Genomic DNA, 20,804 nt, shown 5'->3' on the forward strand with positions numbered 1-20,804 from the left:
GGCAGAGGTACAAAAGTGACTTAAGACACAATATCCAATTCAGTTGTTCTGAAAAAACGGATCACCTAGAACTTGCTATGTGACCTTGACTAGTCCTCAGTCAACTCATTAACTAAATAAATGCCTTTAATCATCACTAGGGAAAGGGTAATTAGTCATCATAAATCACTCTAATACAAAGTGCTGTGTAAATGCTAAACAACAAACCTCAGAAAGAGCAAGATTAATAAGAAACACGAGGGACATTTACCAACAAACGGAAACTTATAATAGGGTCTTCCCACATTCCTGGCAGAGACTCCTCATTTCAGCTAATGGAATGACTCTTTAAAATCATTAGCATTTGGCTTGACAATAATACATATTAACAATATTCCTCCTGGGAAGAAAAGAGGAAAAGGAATATTTATTCCTGGTAGGTGGTCCTACAGACATCTCAATTACTAGTTAGCCAGGTGGGAAATTAAGTTTTGAATATCTACTGTATGCTAGGTATAGAGCTAGGCACAATACATACACCGGTGAATAAGAGTCCCTGCCTTTATGGAGTTTACAATCTACAATACAAACTTTGCACTACTAATTAGTGGCACTTGGCAAGAATACGGGCTTACTAAAATTAAGGCACGTAAGAATAAAGACGCTTAATCCCTGAAGCAACTAGACAAAAGAGGATAGGCTAATGGGGAGAGGAAGAGTTCAGGGAATTAGGGTACCAGAGCTTTTCCCCTAACTCATCGTAGGTATTACCCTTAAGCATTCTTAGAAAGACTGTGACTGTGTCTCCAAATACTGCAGATTACAGTTACTGCCCCAACAAAGCAGTCAACTGAACTGAGAGCACTAAAAATAAGGTTAATCAGACTCCACAGAATCAAAGGATCTTCTACTACCTTTTTAAGGCATTCTATCGGTAAGTTCCTTAATTTTGTGGGAAAAGGGAGCTACAGCGCACCATGGCAACCCGTCTTTTCAATCCTGCATTTGATTTCTGGAGTGGTAGATTAATCTCATTTAAAAACAAAGTCATCCCTCCCACTATGACAGTATAACTAATTCAGGTGTAGAAGCCTCAAGGACTGTATTCCTGCAAACCATGTATTCAGCTTATACAAGCACTGCATCCCATCAAACACTGCAGGCAGAGACAGCCTTGAAACTCTGTCTTTACAGGAGGAAAATATTTACCCAGCTTCTCATCAGTTTCAGAAAGGTCACCTCTCTGCAAAGGTTCTCCCGTCTACTGTTAACTGGGTGCCAGGTATGTGGAAAGTCAAGATGTGGTTGGCAGCAAATGCTCACAAAGCACTTGGGATCCCAATTCCATCGTTCAGAGAGCTAGTTAGACTAAAATCTCCAAAGGCTGCTATTTAATCTTTCACGACAAGAGAATTAGAAGGGTGTCCTCTGAGCTCAACCTGCAGCACAATAGACTAAACTTGTTCTGCCTCAGTTAAGTGCGGTAAAGAATGAGCAATCCTTCCTTACCACCCACCCCTCCAACCCACCCAAGCTCCTTTCTCAAGGGATGCTAAGTGATCTACTCACATGACTACGATCAACCTGTATCCATGACAGTGTCTGTCACCAACCTGCAAACCTTAACATCTTACATATCTCGAAGCAACTGGATGACCACAGAAGGTGAGAATCTTACTTTCCTTTTCAATCTCACACTGCCCTCGCTGCTTTCACCTGCATAGAAGAGCTAGCTCCACGTATTTTTTCCTCTGGCCTCCAAGCTAGCACGCAGTTGTTGGATAAACCAGCCACTGCTCCCAAGGATTTGCCCAAAGCAGCTCTGCCGGATTTACCCACTCACCTGAGGGGAGATTTTCTGTACAGCGCCATCCCCGGGGGCTGGTCACAAGGGTCGACTGAGTTGGCTCACCACCCCCCCTCCCGTCTTCGAAAGGCCCTTCATCCAGGAAAACTCCGCCGCAAATTAAAGGCCCGGCCCTTTCGGATTTCAGAAAGATCCCGGAGGACTAGGGCCGAGGGACAAAGGAAAGTGAGGTCAGGGGCGGCCTTTCCAGCTCGGGATAGGCCTGGGGTCACTCACCCGCCACCCCTCACACTTCAGTCGGCCCGGACCACCTCAAACCTGGCCCCTTAAGTCCCGAACTAGCTGGAGCCCGGGCCCTGGGCTCGCTCGCGCCCCTTCCGCGAGGCCCCATCCCAGGCCCCCGCCGCCACCCAGAGCCCCCGCACCTTCTTGGGCGCCTTGGTGACGGTGGCCATGAAGGAGTACTTTTCAGCGTCCTCAATCTCCTTGGCCTGCTTCAGCTCCTCCCCGACCCCGGGCAGCGGCATCGCGTCAGGCATCGACATCCCCCGGCCGGCCCGGCCCGCGGCTGACCCGCCGCCCCCGCCTCTTTCCCTCACCGGCGCCCGCCCGCCCGCCCGCGCGGCACCCTCCGACACGCGTTCGCCCACCCTCCCGCCGGGCCCGCGCGGAGCTGCGTCCGGTGCTAAGGTGCTGTGGCCAGCGTCTCGTCCGCTCGGCAGTCTAGACCAGCCGGACAGCGACGGCGGCGACAGGAGCACCAAGAGCAGCAACGCCGAGCTCCGACCGGCCCGCGCCGCCACCTCCGCCGCACGCAAACACGCACGCAAAGTAAGGGTAGAGGGCGGTGACGCCACGTCAAGTACTGGCAGCTCCGAGCGGGGCGGGGTAAGGGGAAGAGGCGGGGAGAAAGGGCGCCCTGTCATGACGTCACCACGCTGGACCGGGCTTCGAAAGCCACGCCTTCTTCTTCCTGCCTCTCTGGGTCCCAGAGTGAGCCGGACACTTTCCGCCGCCAGATGGCGGCATCAGCCCTGTGAGCGGCGCGTGGTTTCCGCAAGGACGCCTCGGAACTTGGCGGGAAGAGGGAGGGTTTCTTTGGGCTGTGGGGTTCCCCGCAAGGCCTCAGAAGGGCGTATGGGGGATGTTTGGAAGCAAAGACCAGAGCCCCACGCGACATATTCTACAGCCAGTACCAGGAAATAGTCGGGGACCCAGACAACCCATTCACTGCCCCAGACCCTTTGGACCAGGAGCCTCTTCCCCTTCTGCTCACACTTACGGGGTGAGCAGAACAGACTCAGAGCAGTTTGGCTTCCGCACAACCTTTTGTGACCTCCTCCACCACCGTCTCCGCTGGGTCTTGCTTGTTTACAAGACCTTGAGGCCGCAGAGCTAATATCTGGCCATTGGGATAGGGCTAATGGATAGAGAGTGGAGAGAAGGAGAGGGATTTGGGGGTGGGAGAGACAAGTCCTGCCCCGAATGGTTTTCTTGCTCCCCCACCCCCACCCCCAGCATAGACTCTGCCAACTCCCGGTGGCACCCAGGGCATTCTTTTACTGGCCCCAATATGTGCTCTATGCTAAGGCCCTGGATGGTAAAGGTGTGTGTGATACATTTTGTTTTGCAAGGCTTAGTCCAGCTGCAAAGGCAAAGCCTATTTGGAACCTAATGTCAGCTGAGGTAGCATGTCCTTTGAGATTTAAATGACACTGGCTGAATGCCCATGTCCTGTGGAAAGTCCAGTGCCCTCCCCAGGATTTCTGTGAATTACTGGGGCGGGGGTGGGGGGGACTTAGATTTTCATGGTTACCTCTGGCTCTAGTTTTCTGCCATATCTGAAGTTGTATTCACTATTCTAGCGGTGTTGGCCGTTTCTTCAGTTCCTGCTGTCAATTCAAATATGGAACACAGCCCCCACCCCTATTCCAAAACAATTGCAAAAATAATGCTGTAACATGTAGCAGAACTTTTAATGAAGGTTTGTGGGCCACAGGGGAGAGATTACATCACACAGCAAACAATTTAAAATCACATTTCTGAAATGTTCTGAAAAGTTATTTTGGCTGTCCTGTCACCTGGGGTTTCTCACTGGCCACACCACCCCACAAAGCTCCTCTAGCCCACTGCTGTCTATTGTGCTTCCTCCTGTTACTCCCTTCCTATATTATTTTATTTAAATTGAATTAATTAACATATAGTATATTATTCGTTTCAGAGGTAGAGTTCAGTGATTCATCAATTGTATATAACACCCAGGGCTCATTATAATATGTGTCCTCCTTAATGCCCAGTCACCCAGTTACCCCATCCGTTACTCCCTTCCCATTCTTCCACCTCCCCCTCTCCTCCTTGAATGACTCTGGGAAGCCAGATTCCTCTCTACTGTGATGAGTAATTCAGGTCTTCCCAGTGCCCTTTTCTCAAATTCTCCCTGCCTCACCAAGCCCACCGCCTTATATCCAGAAGCCCACCAGGTCTTTGACAGGCTCAACTCTTCAAGAAAGAAGCTGTGCTTTGAAATGACATCTTTTTCACTGCTTTGTGTTCAAGACTGGGGAGAGTGTGAAATATATGCCTCTGGGGCCCTAGAGTCTTAGTCAGAGAAGCTCATGTTCCAACCACCCCACCCCAGGGGGCCATCTGTTTAAATCAGGCTTCGAAAGTGCCCAAAAGGAAGCATACTTCTGCAGATCCTCATCCTAACTGTTAGAATTCTCTCCTCTGACCCCTCTTTCAAGCCCCCAACTTCCTTCTCAGCTGTATTCCTGTCCCACAAGGGACAGAGAGCAGGAGGACCAGAATACCAGATTCATCCACAAGGGTGCCAGACTGGTACCTTCCTCTTTATCTCTCAGCAGGGGCCACGAGCCATACTTGCCCACCCAGGAGTCTTTGGACCTATAGCCTAAAGTAGCTCGTATCCTGTGGGTTTGCCCAAACTGTTGTCAGAGTCCAGGGATCAGAGGTGCCTGCTCAGAGAACAGAGGCAGAGCCAGTTGGAACAGAGGTGAAAACTCCACATCCCTAGAATAGGAAAACATGTGACTTAGGATAGCTTATTAAAAACAACAACAAAAACCAAAAAAAAAGAAAAAAGAAAAAAAAAAACAAAAACACAAAAAAAGTAGATGTGTCTGTCCTTTGGATTTGATCTTTAAAACTCCCATTGTCTGAGAGCTTTGTCTCTCCAAGCCCAAGTTCTGCCATGCGTGTTAGCAATCAGACTGAGACTCCTGGAGATGGAAGATCCCTTTTCTCTGACTCCTCCTGCATCAAAGTAACAGGTTTTCCCTAACACCTCACTCATAGAACTGGCCGCTGCTGCTGCTGAGGATGCTGAAAATAGAGCCAGGCCCTGACAGAGCAGTACCTTTGCAGTTTGAGCCAGGAAGGAAACTGGCAGGCTGGGGAGGCCGAGCTAGGGGAACTGGGTGCTTAGACTGGAAGGCAGGAGGGACAGTCCTCCCTCCCTGCCCTGGAAAAGGCAGCAGGGCTATGTGGTTCACATTGGACCAGGGCCCAGGGCCTTTCCGGAAACCAGCCTGCCACAGAGGACAAGGGTAGATGCTATTGCCCCCACCTTTGTGGGCTAGAGCCCCAAGAACTCACCCGGGTGAGAACTGTTGCACGCCGCCCCTCTCCCTCCTAGACAGTCCCACTTGGCCCAGCTAAGGGGGTCGCTTCTCATGGATGACAAGAAATGACCTGTCCTCAGCCCACCCACCCACCTATCACCTATCTGACTCGGCACCTCTGAGGTAAAGTCAGGTGGATGAGTCAGGGCTCACTCCCGTGAACAGCACAATCCACACACAGAGGAGAACAATGACCAGGGGCCCACGTTTGAGAAGAGCAGAGCCCCAAGGACAGGTGCCTCTGTTGTGTGTGGCGGAGGGAAGGTGCCAACGAGCCTTGGGGCCAGAAGTGACCCTGCTCTAGAAAGAAGTAGCCTGAGGGTAGAGATGAATTGGGAGATGCCCTCACCAGAAATGTGCGGGCCCTGGGGTATCACACATCACATCTGGGCTTGGTCTGGTTAATCAAATTGACCCTTCTGTCTACCCCAAAGCGTACCCTCCGCATTCATTCATTTTTTTAAATTCATAAAATAGAGGCGCCTGGGTGGCTCCGTTGGTTAAGCCACTGCCTTCGGCTCAGGTCATGATCCTGGAGTCCCAGGATCGAGTCCCGCATCGGGCTCCCTGCTCGGCAGGGGGTCTGCTTCTCCCTCTGACCCTCCTCCCTCTCATGCTGTCTGTCTCTCATTCTCTCTCTCTCAAATAAATAAATAAAATCTTTAAAAATAAATAAATAAATAAATAAATAAATAAATAAATAAATTCATAAAATATACATCGAATGCTGAAGATGTGCCAGGAGCAGCGCTAGATAGTGGGGCCACAGAGACAAAAGAAGTACTGATCTCTACTGGGGGACAGATGGGGGGGTCTGGGGGGGTAGGGGGTGGGGATGAGCAGGATAGGCTTTGTAGAGACAGATGCTCCTTGAGCTGACTCTTGACATATAAGCAGCTGGACAAGGTAGGGAAGGGATAGCATGAGAAAAGTCAGGGCAATGAAATAACTTGGTGTATCATAGTCACTGTAAATATTTCAGTGCAGGTGGGGCCTAGGGTGCAAAATGGAGCAGAGTGAGAGCTGAAGGTGGAGCCAGATCCTGCAGATCCTCACAAGCCGAGGGCGGGTGGTGGTGACGTCCACCAGGATAGGGAACATGGGAGGAGAAGCAAGTCTGGGTGGAGGGGCTGCTGAGATAAGGAGTCAGCTTCAGACATGTCGAGTTTGGTATGTCCATGGAGAGCACTGTTCCCAAGTCCCAGGGGAGCCTAGGTTGGTGCCTTTCATACCTGCTGGCTCCCTGCCAGGCTGGCACCCCACAGAGCAAGGCTGGCCTTGCCCTGGAGGCATTTCACTGTCTGTAGGCCAGGCCTCCCTTTAGCCCTCTGAAATGAAAGGTGCAGAAAAATTGCAAGAGATCTTGGATGACCTCAGAAGCAAGGGAGCAAGGCTCAGTGGCTCTACGTTCGGCGGATCGCCTCCCATCTTCTTTCTGTCCCGGGGCCTCCATGTTGCACAACTCTGGGAGGCACCATGAACATTGACATGTAGGGGATCCCTGAAGCAGGACTCCAGATTGCTAATCTGCCCTCCTGGTCCTGAGGGACCCCCAGAGGCGAGGCTCCCAGATGCACCTCTGCATCTCGGGGCCGGGGGAGGGGGGCATGGGGCCTCTGGCTCTGCAACCATGCTTGGCTCCCGCCTCCCACCCAGCTCCTTCACTCCCCATGTCCAGTCCTCCCCCTCCCTTTGTAACTCTAGCCCTTTTGAGAAGATGGACAGTCCCCCAGGGGCCTTCTCCTTCTCTGCTCCTCCTCTGCTTCTGACAATCATATTTATAATTTATTATTGTTTGGAACACTATAGGAAAGAAAAACCTGCGAAGATAAAAATCTCTTCACATCTCTCTAAGTTCACTTCTGGTTCTTGGCCATTTGCAGAAGCTGGCATTTACATACCTGTGATTAGTAGGTGCATGTCGCTTTGTGTTCTGCTTTGATCAGATTACAATATTTCGAAAACACATTACCACATACAGAGATTGCTTACATGCTTGTCCTTGTCAGCATTTCCCAAGCACTCCATCATCTTGCCATAAAAGTTAGCTAGGTCGTGCTCCCCGTGCTGGGCCCTGGTGTCCAACTTAGTGCCATCTGAATAAAGTGTGGGTCAGAGTAGGAGTCAGAGTGGGACAGGCTTTCAAACAAAATAGACAAGGTTGGGTCACAGCCCCCAGGTCCTGCCAGAGAGAAGGAGCAAAAATGTAAAGAGTGGGGTCAATTGTCCTGGCTATAAATAGAAACTGGGGGGAAGGCACCTTTCGGCCATAGGGGATGTGTGGCCCAGGGCTTGGAATTCGTGGTGGCTAACTCACTGGGGGCCGGCGGGTGCTGCATGGCGTGGAGGGAAGCCGGGCATCCGGACAGACGGCGATGTGGCCTCTCAAGTCTTGACTCTGCTACACCAACTTGGCTGCTGGAATCCTGGGCCTTTCCGGGCCTCCGATTCTTCATGCAAAACAGGGGGATAGCTCTCCATCTGGGGCTTGTGATGATCCAATCTCATAAAATAATAAGTATCAAAGAGCTTTGAACAAGTTACAAGTATTGTGCAAATGCAAGTTACCAAAATGTGGCTCCAGCTAAAAGTCGAGAGGGGAAGGTGTTATCGTGGAGAATTTGGAGTTCTCTCGGTGCCCCGCTTCCCAGAATGAAGAGCAGTAGCTACTTGCTTGTCAGTGCTGGTGCTGAGTCCTTGCTTACACTGGGACTGTACTTCCTTGAGAATTGCAGCTGGAACCGTCCCAGTCATGAAGAGCTGCCACCTCCCTGGTGCAGCCTGGCCGGGGCTCTGGCTACTGTGTATCCAGGAGCCCCTGCAGACTTCCTCAAATGCTTTCTCCTGGGTTGGACCGGAGAGCCTGATGTATCTTTCTTCAGTTTGCGTTTTCCAAAGCTGCAGCCCGGAAAAGTTAAGGCTGAGCAAGCATCCAGTCATTGTAAACAATGTTCAAGGAATCTGTTTTGATGGTTCTTTGTGCTACTTTGTGTACTTTCTTGTGCCTGTGAGTGGGGGGGGGGGGGGGCGCGCACGCGCGCGCGTGTGTGTTAGTGGTAAGGAGTTTACCAAAAAAGCAGACTCCAGAAATTGTGAAACTGGCCTTGGGCACCAGACTGTGGCCAGGTCTCTTCCAGTCAGTTATTTATTAAGCACAGGCTTTTTGTCAGGGGATGAGCTGGATGCCAGGGCGCCTGCAGTCAACAAGACAGACACTCTTCCTGTCCTCATGGGGCTTAGAGTCAATAGCGGGACTCGGTCACAAAATCTGTCCCCCGCCATACCTTTTCAGAGTAGGGCCCTCTTCCTTCCTCTCTCCATGTGCCCCACCCTGCAAAGTCCTTCTGAGAAGTAAACTGCATTTGCCATGCCAGACCTCAGGGTGGGGAGGAGGATGGCCGTCCATCTCCAGAGTTTGCATCGACTTACCAACCCCTGGCTCTGTCCTGGAGTTTTAGAAGTTCCTGGAATACTGTCTCCCTGGCAGATATCCTGTCCCAAGACCATGGAGAGTGGGCTGGTGAGGCGGAGGTACCAGTTTGCCGGGATCGGGGACTGCATAACCTGTCTCCACCTCTCACCAGCCTTGGCTTCCCACCTACCGCTGGCCACCTGCCCCTAGGGCTGGAAATGGTCTTGGATTTGGGAGAGACAAGAGGTTGGCCAGGTTGATTAGATCTGCTGTTGGGGGCTCAGAGAGGGATTTGCCTTGACGGGAAGGACACTGGGGCTGGATGCAATGGGACAGCCAGCCAGAAGCTTCAACCCTCTAAGTCTCCGGTGGCTGGGATCCTGCCCCCTTTACCCCAAAGGCCCTGCTCCAAGGTTGGCTTGTTGGAGCTGGAGGAGTATGGTCAGCTGTCAGTGTGGAGGCTGCTGCTGGGTGGGAGCCCGCCTTCCTCACCCTCTCTGGTGTGCAGGGCGGGCCCCATTGCATCACCCTTGGAGCCTCTGCTCCTGGCTTTGCAGCCAGCTGGGCCCCTGGAGGAGGGACTCTCCCTGTTTTTCAACAAGCCTTTAACCATTTCACCCTCCCGGGCCTTCCTATAGCTGACTTAGATTCCCAGCGCTGCCCCTCACACCCGTCTGTCTGGATCTCGCAAACCTCCGTTCTGCTCTGTCATGTGCAGGAGTTCTGCGTGGGCGGCCATCTGAGGGTTGAAACCTCCACCTTAGGCATGGCAAGCCTGGACTCTTCCCCAGGAAAAGAGTTAAACTCCCTCATCCCCACCCTCAGCATTTGTCCCATTCTGCAGCAGTGAGGAAAGGCTCCTCGGCCTCTTGCATGAGCTCATGCCACTTCCACACTCCAAACAGAGCCCGGACAAAGGGTCAACACAATGTTTTAGACCACAAGCAACAGTGGGGCCCAAGCGGAGACCAGGAGCTTGGACCTTAACCTCTCCCCACAGCCCCTCCAACCATTTCCTGCAGACCTGCTTGGGCCTTGGCCCACCCCTCCCCCGCCCCAGGGACCCAGGGAAGGGATGGGCAGGGCTAGGGTCCTAAGGGGCCCGCAGGGGTCTGATGGAAGAGTTCCTAGTACACAGCGTTTCCCTGCACCAGCCTGGGTGGCGGGGAGAGGAAGGAGGCAGAGATGCCCTTCCAGGCTGTGAAGCCTAGGCCACATTCCTGCTCAGGCCTTTTATCTCGCAGTCCCAGCATTCCCCTCATCGCCCCACCCATTCCTGGGCCTGAAATAGCCTGAAACTTGAGCCAAGCCTAGGCCCAGGTCCCAATTTTAGTTCCACAAACATTTGGCTGCACCATAACATGTAGCATCCTGGGCTGGGTCCTGTGGGGGCCACAGAGAGGAGTGAGGCCCAGCCCCTGCCCTCAGGGAGCTCGAAAAATGTACCCTGATGACTGTAGTCTCAGGCATAAGATGCGAGAGGAAAAAAGAAAGAAAGAGAGAGAGAAAGAAAGAAAGAAAGAAAGAAAGAAAGAAAGAAAGAGAAGGAAAGAAGGAAGGAAGGAAGGAAAGAAAGAAAGAAAGAAAGAAAGAAAGAAAGAAAGAAAGAAAGAAAGAAAGAAAAAGAAAGAAAGGAAGAAAGAAAGAGAAGGAAAGAAGGAAAGAAAGAAAGAGAAGGAAAGAAGGGAAGAAAGAAAGAAAGAAAGAAAGAAAGAAAGAAAGAAAGAAAGAAAGAAAGAAAGAAAGGAAAAGAAAGAAAAAAGAAAAGAAGGGGGGTCCCAAGGGGGGTGGCCTTGTGGAGAGTCGTTTTGGCAAAATGAAAAATACTGGCATTTCTTCTCCATCAAGTGTCATGGAACTATTTCACTAGTTTCAAAGGCCTAGTGGGATTTCCACAGGCAGGAGCGAGGGCCACTTGTTCTAGGAGAACAGCAAGAGCAAAACCGCGGACGTGTAAACCTCAGCGCATGTTCTGGAACATGGCCCACAATCTAGTTTGACCAGAGCACATGGGAGGATACTGAGCTGCTTATGGTTTCCATGAATATGTCATTTAATTTACTGGCAAGTTCTCTTAACTTCCTACAGACTGAGGGCTCCGAGAAGCAAGGACTTACAGGCCCACAGAACTTCCCAGACCGGAAAACGGAGGCACAGAGAGCTAAAGAGACTTGCTCAGCGTTATAAAGCACAGTAGCGACAGAGTGAGGACTGGAACCTGGTTCCCCTACTCTTATCCGTCTTTGCCCAGTTTGGTCTCTTAATCCATGGAGCTGACTGGCCCAGCTGACCTTGCCCCGCTTTCCAGGCCAAGAGATGTTTGAAATGAACAGCCAGCGATCAAGGATGAACACAGATTTAGTCACATGAATGTGCCTCATATCATCGTGCATAAATGAGGAAACGAATAGTTCCATGACACTTGATGGAGAAGAAATGCCAGTATTTTTCATTTTGCCAGGTTTATTTAAATCTGATCACAAGCCCCATCCACAGTTGGTGAGTTTAAAATCATTATTAGGTCCTCATCCCCTGGCCCATTGGATTTAACAAAAAACAAAACAAAACCCACAGAAACCCAAAAATGCCCAAACAAACAAACAAAGGTTTGATCTTGTAAAACTGGGGCAGCTGGTCTTTATTCAGGGGAAATGACCACAGTAACATCTGCTCCCTGTACTACATGCTGAACGCTGGTCCTTTCTGTCTGTGACTATTGGTTCCTCCACACAGCCATCCCAAACCAGATTCCACCACCCGGGGGGGCCAGGGGGGGTTGGCGCGGGGTCAGGGGATGTGTGTTCCAGCTGGATCTCAACATCTGCCACTTGTGGACACTCGTGATCTCGCGCCTTCTTCTCAGGTACTAGAACTAACGGCCCCGAAGGTAAGGCTCTCGCTTCTCCAGCTTGGAAAACCAGCTCCAATTCCCCTTTGACCTCCAGGACTGGAAGGTCTAGCTACCCTCCTGGGAGGATGTGGGGAAAATACTTCACATTCTTTCCTGAAGAGTCCACAGCCAAGAAAACCACATATAGCTGATTTCTCAATCACATTATCCCACCACTTTAAATGTTCAATTAATCACGCTCTCCCATTTCCAATAGCAAAAGAAAAGTGTAGCTGCAGGCAACCAAAACTATGGTCAAGGCCATACCATGCAAGAAGGCTTAATGACCCGGACAGATGCTCATCGTGAAATGGCTAGCCAAAAAAGTCAGATTTTCAAACAGCGTTACAGCACTGTGTATGGAAAGACTCCGTTTTCCACCTATGAATGGGGAAAACCCAGCTCCTGCCCAATGTGTGTCTCTCCTGTGTATCTTCTTTACTTTTAGACAGAGCACCTCACTTCTGGTCTCCAAATGTGTAGAGGTTTTTCCCCAGAGCAAGCAATTCTCTGTGACACCAGCTGGGGTTCCCATAATTCGACCCCATTCCAACACCGTCTAATTAGGAGACAGCATCAGATGCCACAGGTGAAGGGCTCAGTCCCACAACACAGACACCTCCCCGCCAGCCCCACTTCAGGCGCCAGTCCAGTCGCATGCTCAGGCTGTCACTCGTGTTTCTGACCAGCCAGCTGTAGATCAGAGATTCCAGTGACCCCACCTTGGGTTTGATTACTTCGCCAGAGCTGCTCACGGAAGTCAGGGAAACACTGACTTATATTTGCCAGTTTCTTATATAAAGGATATGATAAAGGATGAACACCCAGATGGGAGAGATGCCCAGGGTGAGGTATGTGAGAAGGGACATGGAGTGACCCCTCTCCCCGTACCTCCACATAGTCGTCAGCCTGAAAGCTTTCTGAGCCTTTACCTGTGGGCATTGATGGACTTAGTCTCACAGAGGTATGATCAATCATTAACTCCATTTTCAGCCATTCCTTCTTGAAGAGCCTGAAGATTCCGAGCTTCAAGTCATGGTTTGCTCTTTCCATTGACCAGCCCCCACTCAGAAGCCCACCAATAGTCACCTCGCTAGAACAAGAGATACTCCTGGGGCTCTGATCATATGGGAAATTACAAGGGTTTTAGGAGCTCTTTAGGAGCCAGGAATGGGCGACAGAGGCCAATATATATTTTCTGTTATCTCTCAAGTGTGAACCAACTTTTTGGTAAATGTAAAATCACTTATTTATACAAAGAGAAAAGAACTAAAAAGATAAACACCAAAATGCTTATTTCCTCTCTGAGGTGAGATCACAGGTCATTTCTATTTTCTCATTTGTGTGTGTTTTCATTTTCTAAAAATTTGACAGTCAGTGCATATTACTTTTGGTGAGCAATTTGAATAAAAATGTAATTTTCAATATAAAAGTAATGTATCCTTGTAAAAAGAAATCTAAGCAAACAAATGTATGTACAACAAAAGTGAAGCACACACTCCAGGCTTAGAGTGGGGAACCTCACCTCCACATAATATTTTTTGTATTTTCATAGATGGGATTTTTTTATTGCATAAATAAGGCTATTCATATTATTCTACAACCCCTCTTGTGACAGTTACCTGGTAAAATTGAGATTACAATGATACCTACCTTGTTGGGGGTTTTGTCACAATTAAATGATTTCATATATGTAAAAGGCTTAGAGCCGTGCCTGGCATATAAAAGCACTACCTGAATGGTATAATACATAAATAATGTATTTATTATTTAATTTCCCACTCTATTTTATAGACATCGCCCCACATTAAGACTATATCAACTTAATACTTAGGAAAACATTTAAAATTGTGTTTTTTAAAAATTAAACGAAATGTGGGCACCTGGGTGGCTCAGCCGGTTAAGTGTCTGCCTTTGGCTCAGGTCATGATCCCAGTGTCCTAGGATGGAGCCCTGTGTTGGGCTCCCTGCTCAGTGGGGAGTCTGCTTCTCCCTCTGCCTTTGCCTCCCCCTCACCCCCGACAGCTCATGCTCTTGCTCCTCTCTGTCTCTTTCTCTCAAATAAATAAATAAAATTTTAAAAATTAAATTAAATTAAACAGAACAAATGAGTAGCTGACTTCTCATCTATTCCTTTCATCACTTGGAGAGGGGCTGCCTGGTGGAAAGTTCCCCCCTTATCTACTTTCACACTGATGACCTGGCTGGCCTTCACCTGAATGATCATGAGCCCCAGACAGGCAATCTATTCAGCCAAATGCATGCTACCTAGAGGCCCGGGGTTATCTGAACTATTTGTCCCTTTCTGGAGAGAAAGAAGCAGAAATTCCCTAAGCCCTCTGGAAATCAATATACAGATCTTCTTCCGCTTATGATGGGGTTATCTCAATAAACCCATAATAAGTCAAAAATATCTTTAGGTTGAAAATGCATTTAAGACACCTAAACCACTGAATATCATAGCTTAGTGGAGCCTACCTTAAACATGCTCAGAACACTTACATTAGCCTAGAGTTGGGCAGAATCATCTAACATAAGCCCATTTCATCATACAGTGTCAAAGATCACATGTAATTTATTGAATACTGTACTAAAAGTGAGAAACAGAATAGCTGTATGGTTGTACACATAGGGGTTGTTTACCCTTCCTGCTCATCTGGCTGACCGGGAGCTGCAGCTGGCTCCCAGGGCCCAGCATCCTGAGAGAAGATCGGAAGGTGTCTAGATAGCCATGGAAAAGATCAAAACTCAAAATTCGTAGTACAGTTTCTATTGAATATATTGCTTTTGCACCATCGTAAAGCCGAAAGGTCTTAAGTCGAACCATACATAAGTCAGGGACTACGTGTAGCTCTGAATCACACAGAAGCCTGGGCTTACCTGGCTGGTAGATTTTATGCAGTTCCAGGGGTGACTGCAAAAAGGAAGGGAAAAAGAGATCAGGTCGACAGTGCAGCTGTAGGAAAATGGAAACATTTGTTATATCAAATACTGAAAATGTGTCAGCAGGGAAGAAGACAGTTTTAATAATTGGCAATGAGATATTGAGATTACAGAAGTCAGTTATCACTGTAGCCAACAGTAGATCCAGGAGCAAAACACACAAGAAATTATATATAATTCACAGCACAGCAAATGGCACTGGTTTGGAATCCAGGAATTGTGTTCATGGGATGTTTGCAGAATCCTTGTCATTTCTTAGGTTCAATCCTCCTTAAAATAAAGGATTGATCCATTAATAGAATAGCATTATACCCAAACCAAAAAAACACATCACAAGAGAAGAAAATTAAAAACAAATAATTCTCATGAACATAGATACAAATCCTCAACAGATTATTAGAAAATCAGATCCATCACTATATAAAAAGGGAATAACACACCATGCCCAAATAGGGTTTATCCAAGGAGTGCAGGGATTACTCATTATCTGAAATTATCTGAAAGCCAAGCAGTGTAATTCCCACATTTAGCATTAAAAAAAAAAAAAAAAACATGATTACAGCAATTGATGCATAAAAAACACCTGACAAAATTCACATCTATTTATGATTTTAGAAAAAAGAAATAAAAGTCATATGGATTGGAAGAAAGAAATAAAACTGTCTCTGTTCACAGATAACCCCAAAGAATTCATAGACACACACAAAACATCACCTAGCACTGAGTTTAGCAATATTGCAAAAGGTAAGATCCACACATCCTATATCTATATACTAGCAATAAAAATTGGAAACCAAAATTCAAAAAACCAATATCACTTTCAATAGCTAAGAAAATCAAAAATTTAGATACAAATCTCCTAAAACATATACAGGATCTATATGCTTAAAAGTATAAAAGACTAATGAAAGAAATCAAAGAGGACCTAATAAAATAGAAAATCATGCCATGTTCAGGGACTGGAAGACTCAATAGGGTATAGATTTGATTCTCTCCAACTTGATCAATAAATTTAACTCAGTTCCTATCAAAACCTCAGCAGATTTTTGGTAGATATAGACAAGCAGTTTCTAAAATTTATACAGAAAGGCAAAGGAACTAAAACAATTTTGCAAAAGAAGAACAAAGCTGGGAGAATCACATCACCTGATTTTAAGACTTGCTACAAAGCTATATTAATCAAAACAGGAGAGACACATACATCAGTGAAACAAAATAGAGAATCTAGAAACAGATACACACAAATATGGCTAATTGATATCTCACAAAGGCACAAAGGCAATCCAGCGCAGAAAAGGACAGGTTTTTTTTTTTACCAACAAATTGTGCTGAAACAGTTGGAGATCCATAAGCAGAAAAACAAACCTCATGCCATGTACAAAAATTAACTCAGAATGGATGTTTAATCCATGTAATTTTCAATGTAAAACATCAAACTATAAAACTTTCAGAAGAGGAAAGAAGAAAGAAAAGAATTTGCAAGAGCAATAGAAATCAAGCATTCTACTTTGAGAATTCAGAAGCCACAGCACCCCTGGGACTAAGACCAGAGAACTCTGAAGCGCTGGCGTGGGGTTAAATATTCTCCAGGGAAGAGGGCCTCATACAATGGAGCTTGTGCTACAGTTGCTCTTAATTTTGTTTTCAAATCCCCCTTAGGATAATAGACCCTAAAATACTCTGCATCTGTAAGATGCATAAATTACTGCAATTCACAAAATATAATCTGCTGTCCATGCATCTGAGCGGCTGATGAAATTCCTTAAACTGTGCTGTGGACTGCATGGTGCTGGATGGAGTTCTACAACGACAATGCCTCTAAAAAGACTGAGGTGAATCTGTATTGTTAGGTTAAGAGAGCAATGCCTAAAAGTGGCTGCGAGATGATCCTATGAGGTTTTTTTGAGCTGATGTATATCTATAGAGAAATGAAGTGTATTGGAAGAATAAGTCAAACTCTTCTTCTGGCTATTTTAAGGGAACAGGATTTGGGCTGGGAAAAAGAAAGAGGATGTTGCTTCATTTTTGCCTGTCTATATTATTTACATTTTCTGTCGTTAATATGTATTATGCTATCATTAAAAACTCCTTGGGGTGCCTGGGTGGCTCAGCCAACATCTGCCTTGGCTCAGGTCGTGATCCCAGGGTCCTGGGATGAAGCCCTACATCGGGTTCCTTGCTCAGCAGGAAGCCTGCTTCTCCTTCTCCCGCTGCCCCTGCTTGTGTTCTCTCTCTCGCTCTCTGTCAAATAAATAAATAAATAAAATCTTAAAAAAACAAAACAAAAAACTTTCAGAAGAAAACAGGAGAATCTTCATGACCTGGGGGTGAGGCAAAGAATTCTGAGACTTGACAAGAAAACAGTGATCCATAAAAGAAAAATACAAATATAATGGACTTCATTATTAAAAACTTTGAGGGGCGCCTGGGTGGCTCCATCAGTTAAGCGCCTGCCTTCAGCTCAGGTCATTATCCCAGGGTCCTGGGATTGAGCCCAGAGCCCTGAGCCCCCTTAGCCCCTTCGTCAGGCTGGCTCCCTGCTCAGCGGGGAGTCTGCTTCTCCCTCTCCCTCTGCCCCATCCCCTGCTCATGCACATGCGCTCTCTCTCTCTCTCAAATAAATAAATAAAATCTGAGAAAAAAAAAATAATGAGATAGCAGTACACATGTTAGAATGGCTAAAATAAAACCCCTGACAATACCAAGTGCTGATGAGATGCTGTCATACATTGGAACGTGGTTCCGATACATTGCTGGTGGGGATGAAAAAGGGTACAGCCACACTGGGAAACAATTGGATAAATTCTTTTTTTTTTTTTTTAAAGATTTTATTTCTTTTTTTGACAGAGACATAGCAAGAGCAGGAACACAAGCAGGGGGAGTGGGAGAGGGAGAAGCAGGCTTCCTGCCAAGCAGGGAGCCCGATGTGGGACTCGATCCCAGGACCCTGGGATCATGACCTGAGCCGAAGGCAGACGCTTAACGACTGAGCCACCCAGGCGCCCTTGGATAAATTCTTATAAAATGAAACACAAATTACCTTACGACCCAGTAGTTGCGCGCATGGGCAGTTATCCTAGAGAAATGAAAGTTTATGTTTACACAAAAACCTGCACAGGAATATTTATAGCAGCTCTATTCATAATTGCCAAAACCTGAAATAATCCAAATATCCTTCAATAAGTTAATGGAGAAAAAAAAACTGTGGTTCATCTATACAATGGATTAAAAAGGAATAAACTATTAATATATAAAACAACTTTGATGACTGCCAAAGATATTATGCTGAGTGAAAGAAGCTACACTCACTCTTTTTTGGTTAGGATTGGCATTGTGTATCTTTCCCCATTCCTTTACTTGTAATCATATTTATTTATATATATGATCTATATTATATTTATTTTTTAAAAATATTTTATTTATTTATTTGACAGAGAGAGACACAGCGAGAGAGGGAACACAAGCAGGGGGAGCGGGAGAGGGAGAAGCAGGCTTCCCGCAGAACAGGGAGCCAATGCGGGGCTCAACCCCAGGACCCTGGGATCATGACCTGAGCCGAAGGCAGATGCTTAACGGCTGAGCCACCCAGGTGCCCCTCCTCTTTGATTTTTAGTCTTGGAAATTTCCATTGACATATCCTCTAGCTCAGAGATTCTTTCCTCAGCTGTCTCAGTCTATTAATGAGCCCATCAAAGGCATTCTTTATTTCTGTTACTGTGGTGTTGTTGTTGTTTTATCTCTAGCATGTCTTTTTGATTCTTTCTAAGACTCTCCATCTCTCTGTTTACGTTACCCATCTGTTCTTGCATGTTGTGTACTTTTTCCATTGGAGCCGTTAGCGTATTAATCGTAGTTGTTTTTAATTCCCAGGCTGATAATAGGACACCCCTACCATATCTGAATCTGGTTCTGATGCTTGCTCTGCCTCTTCAAACTGTGGTTTTCGCCTTTTAGTATGCCTTGCAGAGCTTTTGTTTGTTTGTTTGTTTTGTTTTTGTGTGTGTGTGTTTTGGTTATTGAAAGCCTGCCATAATGTACTGGGTAAAAGGAACTCTGGGAAATAGGCCTTTAGTGGTGAGGTGGTCAGGTATGTGGGGAGGGGAAGCATTCTGTAGTCTGATGATTAGGTCTCAGGCTTTTAGTGAGGCTGTGTTCCTGGGCTGTGAACTTCACATAGGCCTCTCCATTCTCTCTCCCCTGAGGTGGAGTAGGGGCTCAAGTTGGGTATTTCCCTTCCCTCAGTTAAGGATTAAGCTCTGGGAAAACCCCGATAGGTTAGGCTGTGGTAAAATAGTTTCTCTTGGGAGCAGGGCTTCGTTAAGAAGAATGGAATGCTCTGGCATATTTCAAAATGGTCACTTTTTCCTTCCTGTGCTGGAAGGAAGTACAAGGGGATTTTTCTCTGATAAGCTCAGTGAGAGCCTGATACATCCCCATGATTGCCCCCTGGAGTTTTTCACTCTCAGACTTGTCCACACTGAGCCTCCAGCAACTTGTCAGCTACAGTTTAGGTTCTCCTCCCCCAGGACTGACTCCCACGGAGGTTTCTGCTACGCAAAGTTGCGATACTTTGTATGTACCTGTCTCTCTCCGTTCTGGGGGGCAGCAATGTGTTCTGCGACCTCAGGGTTCTGATAGATCTAAGAAGAGTTGATTTTTTCAGTTTGTTCAGCTTTTTACTTGTTGGGTGGATGGACTGATGACTTCCAAGCTCCTTCCATGCTGGAGCAGTAACCAGAAGTCAATTTCATATTAGTTTAAAAAAATAAGACTCTTAAAATGGTTAAAAGGTAAATTTTATATTAGGCATATTTTATCACAATAAAATAAAAAATAACACCTGGGTGGCTCAGTCGGTTAAGCGGCTGCCTTCGGCCCGGGTCATGATCCCAGGGTCCTGGGATCGAGTCCCACATCAGGCTCCTTGCTCAGCGGGGAGCCTGCTTCTCCCTCTCTTTCTGCTTGTGCTCTCTCTGTCAAATAAATAAAAAAATCTTTTTAAAAAAAAATAACATCTAAAAAAAGAAAAGAATGAGACACTTAAGAATGAGACATTATAAATGAGGAACAAGGTGTAAGGAGTAAGGTGGGTTTTCCAGGGTGCCTGGGTGGCTCAGTTGGTTAAGCGACTGCCTTTGGCTCAGGTCATGATCCTGGAGTCCAGCAGGGAGTCTGCTTCTCCCTCTGACCCTCCCCCCTCTCATGTGCTCTCTCGCTCTCTCTCATTCTCTCTCAAACAAATAAATAAAATCTTAAAAAAAAAAAAAGGAATAAGGTGGGTTTTCCAAATGCTTGCAAGATATCTCTACATGATAATGCCATCAACACATCAAACTCAACATGGTTGGAATTCCTTTAACTTGCTTTACTGCCTATGTTCTTCATTTTCATTATAGTGCCTCCTTTCTGTTGGTCACCCATCCTCTAAACCTTGGGCCATCTCTGACCACTCTGTCTCTCCAATAGTCCCCCAGTTGCTACGTCATGTCTGTCATGTATCCACAGTTCAGTTGTGCATCCCTTTTCTCTTTTCCTTCCCTCCTGCCCCTCTTCCAGTTCATCAAACTGGTCAGGATTTTGCAATTACTTCCTAACATGTCCTCCCTTAAGAGTTCGCTTTAGAGTCAGACCGATCTGAGTTTAAACCCTGGCTCTGCTTTTAATACTTTTTTTAAAAAAGCTTTATTTATTTAAGAGAGAGTGAGCGAGCATTGGGGGGAGGGGAGGGACAGAAGCAGAAGGAAAGAGAATCCCAAGCAGACTCCGCACTAAGCGCAGGGCTGGAGGTGGGGCTCCATCTCATGAGCCTGAGATCACGATCCGAGCTGAAACCAAGAGTTGGGTGCTCAGCCGACTGCGCCCCCCCGGGCGCCCCTGCCACTTAACACTTCTGACCTTGGGTATAATGTATTTAACCTGTTTGCACCTCAGGCATCATCTGTAAAATTGAGGTAAGAATAATATTCAACTCACAGGTTCATTGTGAAGATTAGAAAAGACAAGGAGCCAGGCACTGAGTCTTAAATGCAGTATCTATTATTTTTATTGAATGAGACAATGTGTATGAACGACTTGGCATGGTGCTGGGTACAGAGTAAGTACCCAGTCATTGCTGGCTGCTCTGTATAATTA

At 46.9% G+C, this 20,804-nt stretch overlaps 1 protein-coding gene and 1 long non-coding RNA gene across 5 annotated transcripts in view; both read right to left on the reverse strand.

Moving 5' to 3' along the window:
- Positions 1-2,585, reverse strand: part of AHCYL1 (adenosylhomocysteinase like 1) — a 39,534-nt gene extending 36,949 nt beyond the window's left edge. The window contains exons 1-2 of one of the 4 annotated variants that reach the window (XM_064588698.1): positions 2,212-2,348; positions 1,823-1,988 (exon numbers count right to left, since the gene is read on the reverse strand). Coding sequence is in view for 3 of the 4 variants with exons in the window: in XM_045897014.3 (XP_045752970.1) it covers positions 2,212-2,331 (120 nt within the window). In the remaining variant the exon portion in view is untranslated. Of the gene's footprint in view, positions 1-1,822; positions 1,989-2,211 lie in introns of all 4 variants that reach the window. The other 3 variants (XM_045897014.3, XM_045897015.3, XM_064588696.1) reach the window with 3 other exon arrangements.
- A 1,108-nt stretch (positions 2,586-3,693) lies between these two features.
- Positions 3,694-8,387, reverse strand: LOC129046397 (uncharacterized). Its single transcript, XR_008507586.2, has 3 exons — positions 7,745-8,387; positions 7,329-7,609; positions 3,694-4,816 (listed from the first exon to the last, which is right to left on the reverse strand). It is a non-coding gene; the product is annotated as an uncharacterized LOC129046397 (long non-coding RNA).
- Between the last annotated feature and the right edge of the window lie 12,417 nt (positions 8,388-20,804).

Source organism: Mirounga angustirostris, unplaced genomic scaffold, assembly GCF_029215605.1.
Source record: "Mirounga angustirostris isolate CCGP_5_RB_7025 unplaced genomic scaffold, mMirAng1.0.hap1 SCAF_4, whole genome shotgun sequence".
NCBI classification, from domain to species: Eukaryota; Metazoa; Chordata; class Mammalia; order Carnivora; family Phocidae; genus Mirounga; species Mirounga angustirostris.